At 49.5% G+C, this 9,016-nt stretch overlaps 1 protein-coding gene across 1 annotated transcript; it reads left to right on the forward strand.

The window, feature by feature from the left end:
• The first annotated feature begins 1,350 nt into the window (after positions 1-1,350).
• Positions 1,351-8,892, forward strand: KRT2 (keratin 2). Its single transcript, XM_061122578.1, has 9 exons — positions 1,351-1,965; positions 3,230-3,444; positions 3,809-3,869; positions 4,672-4,767; positions 5,398-5,562; positions 5,841-5,966; positions 7,052-7,272; positions 8,402-8,436; positions 8,540-8,892. The coding sequence occupies exons 1-9, from the start codon at positions 1,351-1,353 to the stop codon at positions 8,890-8,892; spliced, it is 1,887 nt and encodes a 628-aa protein (XP_060978561.1).
• Positions 8,893-9,016: the final 124 nt, after the last annotated feature.

Here is a 9,016-nt window from a genome sequence, read left to right on the forward strand (position 1 = left end):
GACTCAAATTCAGAATGTTTGACATTAAGTTCAATTCTAGTACTGCATACTGCATCCCCTATGTATATGGCCATGTAGACCAAGGAAGGACCTTGGTTGAGTTTAAGCATGGAGACTCTGTGTACTTGGTGACTTGATGGGTCTTCTGATGTTCATCCACCTCTGGGTATCATTTAAGAGCCCAGCTTCCAAACTGCTTAGCATGATCACCGAGTAATACATGATCACTAAATGACTGAATCAATGTACACTTGGATCTTGGAGTTGCATAAAGCCTATGATTGCAATCTTTCATTGGGTACCCAGAGTTAGACAAACCCAGGGACAGAGGAACTTCCCTGAAGCCCCCCATTCTCTGGGTTTTCATGTAGAAAAATCATGGAGTTGATAGTTATAAAGACCTGGTTACAGGAAGGAAAATTCTCCTCTTCTCAGTGACTGGCTACTGTGGAGTCCTGGTGTGGCATGGGAAGGGAATAGTTAAGATATTTTGCAAAATGGCAACTTTTTTTCTTTATTTTCTTCTTCTTTTTTTTAAAATTTCAAAATCTTTAGTGAATTTGTTAAGGTATTGCTTCTGTTGTTTATGTTCTGGCTTTTTGGCCATGAGGCATGTGGTATCTTAGCTCCTTGAGAGGGCATCGAACCCTCACCCCCTGCATTAGAAGGTAAAATCTCAACCACTGGACCACCAGGGAAGCCCCCAAAATGACAACTCTTTTGAAGCATCCTTGGTCAACTTCTTTCTGTGAGAAGTTGTGTGTTTCCCCATATTGCATTCATGCTCTGAAAAATCCCCTGTTGAGACTCTTCCTGGCACAGAAGAAAAAGCAAGGGGGAACACTGAGGCTAGTATTGAGGAGGCTCCGAAGTCTCTAAGCCTGTCATCTCTTCCATCAGCAGAACCGGGTGGCGAGCTTCCAGAGGCCCTAGGGGCAGCTGGCCTCCCTTGGATTGGTCCAGAGCATGGAGCAGCATTCTGCAGAATGCCCTTTTTTTTTTTTTTCTTTTCCAGATTGAGAAACTCTCATCCTTACCTCCTCTTTTGATGATTTTACAAAAATCAAATGGCGTGACAGATGCTCAGATAAACAGAAGTTTGCAATCAAAGCAACTTCTGGGATGGAGCTGATTAATAGATTTTTAAATGGCTATTAGCTTGATAATCACTCACCAGGAGCAGCTTCCAGGCAGACCAAACCCTTGCATACCTGGGCCCACACCCATGCTCACCAACACCTAGTTGGCCGGTATAAAAGGGGACCATGACAGTCTTCCAACAGCAGCATCCAGTCTCCCATTGGATCTCCTCTCGGGAACCTGCAACTTCCCTCTCCGGGCAAAGGCATCATGAGCTGTCAGATCTCCTACAAGTCTCGAGGAAGAGGAGGAGGAGGTGGAGGAGGATTCCGGGGCTTCAGCAGCGGCTCGGCTGTGGTCTCCGGTGGAAGCCGGCGATCAGGAACCAGCTTCTCCTGCTTGAGCCGCCATGGCGGTGGCGGCGGGGGCTTCGGCAGAGGCGGATTCGGCGGAGGTGGCTTTAGCAGTCGAAGTCTCGTTAACCTTGGAGGGTCCAGGAGCACCTCCATTAGCGTGGCTGGAGGAGGTGGAAGCTTTGGCTCCTATGGAGGATTTGGTGGCAGAGGAGGTGGCTTTGGAGGCGGCCTCGGCGTTGGAGGAGGCAGTGGCTTTGGAGGAGGCAGTTTTGGTGGCGGCGGCTTTGGTGGAGGCCGCTTTGGAGGTGGTGGTGGCTTTGGAGGTTTTGGGGGTCCTGGTGGCTTTGGGGGTCCTGGTGGCTTCGGACCTGGAGGATTCCCTGGTGGAGGTATCCACGAAGTGTCTATCAACCAGAGCCTCCTGCAGCCTCTCAATGTGAAAATTGACCCAGAGATACAGAACGTGAAGTCTCAGGAGCGGGAGCAGATCAAAGCTCTCAACAACAAATTTGCCACCTTCATCGACAAGGTGAGTCGTGAGAAGCTGGCTTCCTCTGAGGCTCAGGATGCCCTGCTTTTAGTGCTAATTGAAAAGCAAATGATAGAGATTCATTTTTTAAGGAGCCATAGGTGCAGTATGGAGAAGGCAATGGCACCCCACTCCAGTACTCTTGCCTGGAAAATCCCATGGACAGAGGAGCCTGGTGGGCTGTAGTCCATGGGGTCGCTGAGTCAGAAAGGACTGAGCGACTTCACTTTCACTCTTCACTTTCATGCATTGGAGAAGGAAATGGCTACCCACTCCAGTGTTCTTGCCTGGAGAATCCCAGGGATTGGGGAGCCTGGTGGGCTGCCGTCTATGGGGTCGCATTAAGTCGGACACCACTGAGGCAACTTAGCAGCAGCAGGTGCGGTCACACTGTTCTGGGTAATCGGCAGTATCCATAGGGGAAAGATGCAGGCTTCATGGCCTCCATCTTCCATAATAGTCTGCGGTTGGGAATTAATTGTGACTTTGGCTTTATTGTCTCAGCCTAAACAAACAATACTAACGGAAAATTCTGAAAATCATAAAAAAAAAAAAAACCTGACACAGACAAGAAATGGACTATTTCAAGCCAAACGTTTTAGAGGGGATGGGTAAAATGTCTTCTGAGACTGTTCTTCCTTCTCTAGGAGTTATTGCTCTATTAAATTCTGCGAAGCTAAGCCTGAAATATCTATTTAGGAATGAGTGAAATTTCTGCCTTCAAGAGAAGCTTTCTTAGTTTTATGAACCACAAAGTTTTTAATTGATGTCACTTTGGAGTGTGATAGGGTTCTCTCCCATTTCAAGGCAGAGGAACCTGTCTAAGAAATTTACAAGGCTCTTAAAAACCAGATGGAGGAACCTTGCCCTTATACTCATAGCCCTTAGGAGCAGTGCCAGTGAAAGCTTGCTTTTGATTTTCCCCAGGATTTATGGGACATTTGCTGGGAATTCAAGTAGGATCAGGGTGGGGGAGATGGCATGGAGATTTGAAAGCAGCTGCAAACGAAATAGTGGGTGGGAAAGTAGGAAAAAAGAGTTCTCTGCATGGAGAGTGCCAGATGTAACATTTAGGAGCCTACAGAACTTTCCAAGTGTGGAGACAGAGAGCTCAGAAGCTCGGCCTGGCATGATCCGGCATGCAGCCGGTGACGATGAAGCCACGTGGTTTTCCCTATCTCCTGAAGGAGAATCAGAGCTGACCCTGGCCTGCTGGTGGGAAGGACAACCCAGAGCTCATGTGCTCCCCTTCTGGTCCCCACAGGTACGATTCCTGGAGCAGCAGAACCAGGTGCTGCAGACCAAATGGGAACTGCTACAACAAATCGATGTGGGCACCCGTACCACCAACCTGGAACCCCTCTTCCAGGGGTACATCAGCCAACTGCAAAGTTATTTGGACAAGCTTTCTTCAGAAAGAATGTCACAAGAGTCAGAGCTGACCAACATGCAGGATCTTGTTGAGGATTTTAAGAAGAAGTAAGTGGCAGAGTAAAAACTAAGTGGACATAAACATTGATTTGAGCCCATCCAATCATTGCCCCAGAAAACCACTCATCTCCCAGTTGTATTTGTGGGGATAAAGGGGAGAACCTTCTGTATCTTTGCTGATTGTTTGGGAGGGAGACATTTAGGGCTTTAGAGATCGTGTTTTTGACAAGTTTGATGGTTAATATATAGGAAAGCATCCTCATCTGGATTATCATCATTTCAATTTAGACAAAAGTGTTTTTTTAATAGTCCCAGGAAATGGAGTATTTTGGGTGAATCCAGTAGGAAAAGAAGAAGAAAAAGGGAAACAAACTAGTACTAATCTAACTGCAGTGTCCTTGGGTACCAACAGGTATGAGGATGAAGTCAACAAGCGCACAGCTGCTGAGAACGAGTTTGTGACACTTAAAAAGGTGAATGAGAGGATGTCATGGTTGGGGTGGGAGTGAGGATGCATCAAAGCCCATCATGCCTAGATGGACAGGCTGGAGCACACCTCTGAGTGAAAAAAGCACTAGCCAGAGAAAGGGCGAAGCATATCCATGGCTGGTTCTCTTGGAAATAAAGGTGTCTCTGTAGTTCAAGCTTCAGGCAATTTCTGCACTTTTGCTAGGACACTTACCATCAATTACCTACTCAAGGACTGTATTGGATCTTGAAAGCTATGACCATAGAAAGCACTTGATTTTTTTTCTAAAGGGCCGAGGAAGGCATGGGACTTCCTTAGATTGCCTGCTTAAAGATGTAGTCAGTTGGGCTGACAAAGGTTTGAGCCTGAAGGCAGAAGTGTGGGTTCTCAACCTGGTTTCTGCAGAAGCTTTGGTGTGAAATCCAGGAGAGGTGGGATGGATAGATAGGATGGGAGAGTTGGGGACTGTTAAAAGCCACAGAGTCTGTTATGCTCTTTGGTGGAAACACAGAGCATCTCAAGCAGGAAGGAGAGAATGGTTGACAAAGCTCGGTCCCATCAGAGCTCTGATGGTCTTGGGGGAGTGTGAGCAGTGACATGGGCATGTAGCCCCCTGCAGAGATGCACTGTGGATGTCATGGGGAATGAGGTCCTGTAGGGTTGTGGATTATCTGAGGTACCTGGGATTTTGGAGAGCAGCTGACAGGGACTGGGAGGAGGAGTGGTAGAGAGGCCCATACACAAAGCACTGCAAGGTGGGGACAGGGGGCTGTGAGCCTCATCAGAGACCCTGACCTTCCCTGTAGGATGTGGACCATGCCTACATGAACAAGGTGGAGCTGCAGGCCAAGGTGGACTTGCTGAGACAGGAAGTGGAGTTCACAAAAATGCTCTTTGATGCAGTAAGTAGGCTGCTCTTAAATGGACCCTTGCTACCTACCCTTCACCCCAAAGGAAGTCCTCTCCCACTGGGGAAAAGGGGCTGTGGGTGGGGTTTATGGGTGGCTGACTTCAACTGACCAATATCTAGGCCACTGGAAGCTTCTTTGGTGTAGGTCTTGGAGGAGAGGAACTTTCTCCTCTGATGTCACAGGAAGTAAAGCTCCATTAGGACAAATTCCCTCACCCCAGCTCCCCTTAGGAAGAGACTCACCCTGTTTTTCTTCTTATATCCAATATATTTCAGAGGTCAAAATATAATGTACTCCCCCCTTCCCTGCCCAAGTGCACACACATGACTTCTGCAACAGGAAGTACAATTTAAGGCATTTGCCATCAAATGGCTTCTTTCTGGGGGCACTTATTAAGCTGCATAAATGGTGAAGGCTGTTAACTAGGAGGCTCAGAAATGCAGACCCCTCCCCGTAATTCTCAGTACTACCTGACTGGGAATGGTGGCTATATCACTTTATGTCCCACCCAGTACATAGTCTGAGATTCTGCATTTCCCTGGGACCGGGGGAGGGGAATTCCTCCTCACTGCCTGTGGCTGTGGGCAGGGACGTCACGGCCAGACCTTCCCTGTGTTGCAGGAGCTGTCCCAGATGCAACAGAGTGTCTCCGACACCACCGTCATCCTGTCCATGGACAACAACCGCAGCCTGGATCTGGACAGCATTATCACTGAGGTCCGGGCCCAGTACGAGGAGATTGCCCAGAGGAGCAAGGCCGAGGCCGAGGCGGTGTACCACAGCAAGGCACGTTCTGGGTGGGCAGGGAGAGCCGCAGCTCTTTCTAATGAGCTGCGTTCCAGCCCAGCCAATAAGTGTACAATAAGGTTATTGGATTTGTCTAGTGGAAATTGGGCATCATTCCCAAGAAAGGGTGTCTGTAGTATCCCAAATGCCCTCAGTCAAGTATGGCACTGGTCCTCCATCTCCCACTCAACTTGATTGACCCTCCCTGGTCAGATCAGACTTTCTTGGCTCAACTTGAACTTTCTCCAAACTGCAACACTCCTCCTCTTCCTATGCAGTATGAGGAGCTCAGGATAACTGCTGGAAAGCATGGAGACAGCCTGAAGGAGGTCAAGATGGAGATCAGCGAGCTGAACCGCATGATCCAGAGGCTGCAAGGGGAGATTGCTCAAGTGAAGAAGCAGGTGGGGTCTGTGCCCTAGGATGGCTACAGTTCTCCTGGCTGAGTGCAGCTCAGGGTGGGGTGGGAGGTTGTGTGCAGGTGTGTGTGTGTGTGTGTGTGTGTGTGTGTGTGTGTGTGTGAGTGAGAGAGAGAGAAATTCTAATATAGTGTATGGTGATCACAAAAACCTTGGGCTTGACATAATTAAGACTTAGAACAATTTTAGAGTGATCAAGAGACATTCTTGGGGCTTCCCTGATAGCTCAGTAGGTAAAGAATCCACCTGTAATGCAGGAGACCCTGGTTTGATTCCTGGGTTGGGAAGATCTGCTGGAGAAGGGATAGGCTAACCACTCCATTATTCTTGGTCTTCCCTCGTGGCTCAGCAGGTAAAGAATCTGCCTGTAATGTGGGAGACCTGGGTTCAATCCCTGGGTTTGGAAGATCCGCTGGAGAATTCTATGGACTGTGTAGTCCATGGGGTCACAAAGAGTCAGACAGGACTGAGCAGCTTTCACTTTCAAGACTCATTCTCAAGTAGGGATTAAGTGCAGGGAAAGAATTGTGTTAACTTTTTGTTCGCTTTCACGGGTGAATGGAACAGTGTCTTACGAAGCTAGAGGTCATGGCTCATCAAAGATCACAGGTGTCACCTCCCATTTGTACCTCTTTGCACAGCTGGCTGTGTGATGCAGGGGTGGGGAGTGCTGCAGGGGGTTGGCCAGGTTTGGACATTAGCTCTGGAAGAGGTAATGTGGGGCAGAGAACTGACTCCACAAGCAACAGAAGTTCTATGAAGCCATTCACACCAGTGTTTGCACCTGCAACTGTAAAATGGGGTAACAACTCTGGTCCTAGGTTGTGAGCATCAAAGGTCATGATGGGGAAAGGGTTAAGGGTCCAGTCAAAGGGGACTTAGGAAGACAGAGGCTCAGAGACAGCAGCAAGTCTTAGCAAGTTGTTTGTAACTTGCATTAATTCTCTGGTGACACACTTCCAAGGCCAGTGATCCTGGCTTCTGCACATTCTTGCTCCCTCCCTCTCCTCCTCTGCCAAGACAGATTGCACTTCCTGTCCCAACAGAAACCTTTTCTACTTCTCTCCTAGTGTAAGAGTGTACAAGACTCCATTGCAGATGCTGAGCAGCGGGGAGAGAATGCCCTCAAAGACGCCCAGAGCAAGCTGAGTGAGCTGGAAGAGGCTCTGCAAAAAGCCCGCGAGGACCTGGCCCGGTTGCTGCGTGACTACCAGGACCTGATGAACACCAAGCTGTCCCTGGATGTGGAGATTGCCACCTACCGCAAGCTGCTAGAGGGCGAGGAGTGCAGGTGAGGGGCCCCAGGAAGCCAGAGGGTACCCTGGTCCACCTTCTCCTCTCCTGGAGCCAGGGCTGGAGGTGGAGGCAGAGAAAGCAGAGGGAGGGGCAGGGCCTTCTGACAGCTGAGAGCTGACATCACTGGAGAGATTCAGGACACAGAGCAGCGCTGCAGAGCTGTAGGCTTCTCAGTGAGGAATGACTAACAAGGCAGATTAAATTTTAAATTAAATGAACCAGTAAATTAATATTTCTCTTTTCTGAAAGGGAAAACTGATGGTGTGAACACAGATTAGTTCTTGACAATCTGAAACATCACCTCTGGGTCTGCAGGGTTTGTGGCATCTTCTTCCACCTTGTGACCCAGGGCGGGATGTTGTGGGTTGGAAGGTGCTGCCTGGCTGGGGCATGCCCACAGAGCAGGCACCAGATCTAGCTCTTTGCAGTTTCTTGAGTGACATACAGAACCATGTGTTAACCTCCCAAAGGGAGCCTTTCCTTCCTCTGTGGTCTAAGACCTTTGTTAGTGTCCTCAGTACCCCTGGTGATTCAGTCTGGCTGAAGCAATTAGACGGGAAAAGCCCCTCGGTCCACCAGAGAGCCAGTATTACAGAAAGGGAGCGGCTTTGGCTTTGCTCGGGCTGCTGCTGGGTACCTGTCTGGAGGCCGGGCCTCCTCTCCCCAGCTTGCAAGATGAAGTGGGAAAGAATTCAGATGAAGTAGGGGAGGACGGGGTGGGAGTGCAGGACAGGGAGGCTGTACAGAGTCGCACTTCTCTCTGAATTGAATGTTCACAGAAGAGTCTTCATTTGAGAATTTCTGGTGAGGCTTGGATTCTGCATATCAGACTCCCTAAGACAGATTTAAATAAAACAATGGGTTGCCAGTTCAGAAGTGAATTTGCTTTCGATCAGTTTTATCAGAGCAAGAAATTGAGATGACTTGGGGTACGAGACTGTGTGGAAATATGGGGCCCGTCCCCATCTCTGTCATCTGGCAGCACCAAAGAAAGTAGGCTGTGTGAGGCCGTGGTGGCTGAGTTTTGAGGTTGACATGGGTGGTCGTAGGTGGAAGTTGTAAAACCGTGTATGCAGAGTCGCTAAGTGCTCTGCCCAGAGTTATTTTCTCTCTCTCTCTGGCAGGATGTCTGGAGACCTCAGCAGCAACGTGACTGTGTGTAAGTGCAGGGGGCGGGGGAGTGGTCCTGTCCTGGGGGTGGAGTGGGGCAGAGGCGCCGAGGCAGTTGTAACTGAGGTGTAATGCTGTCTGTCTCTCTGCAGCTGTGACGAGCAGCAGCATTTCTTCAAGCGTGGCCTCCAGGGCTGGGTTTGGAGGTTCTGGTTCTGGAGGTAGAGGGTCCAGTTCTGGAGGAGGATTCAGCTCTGGAAGCAGCAGTTACAGCACTGGAGGCAGAGGATCTGGTTCCAGAAGCGGTGGTGGGAGCTATGGCTCTGGAGGCGGATCTCGAGGAGGCTATAGCTCTGGAGGAGGATACAGTTCTGGAGGAAAACGCAGCTCTGGAGGCGGCTCCAGAGGAGGGTCCAGCTCTGGAGGAGGCGGTTATGGCTCTGAGAGGGGTGGTTCTGGCTCATGTGAAGGTGGCAGTTCCAGCGTGACCTTCTCATTCAGATAAGGATGGAACCCGCCCTTGACCCTCCCCCTCCAGAATGCCTGTCTCTGTATATCTAACTGACAGCAAGTCAGATCTTGTTATCCACCTCTCACGGCATTGTGGGGCAAAGGGATGCCCATCTATG

The sequence above is a fragment of the Dama dama genome, chromosome 3, assembly GCF_033118175.1.
Source record: "Dama dama isolate Ldn47 chromosome 3, ASM3311817v1, whole genome shotgun sequence".
NCBI lineage: Eukaryota > Metazoa > Chordata > Mammalia > Artiodactyla > Cervidae > Dama > Dama dama.

Excerpts from the sequence above, each read along its gene's own strand:
- KRT2 (XM_061122578.1), top strand. The coding sequence starts at position 1,351 with ATGAGCTGTCAGATCTCCTACAAGTCTCGAGGAAGAGGAGGAGGAGGT. Across the intron at positions 4,768-5,397 it reads CAAAAATGCTCTTTGATGCA|GAGCTGTCCCAGATGCAACA; the intron begins GTAAGTAGGCTG and ends CCTGTGTTGCAG. Across the intron at positions 5,967-7,051 it reads TTGCTCAAGTGAAGAAGCAG|TGTAAGAGTGTACAAGACTC; the intron begins GTGGGGTCTGTG and ends CTTCTCTCCTAG.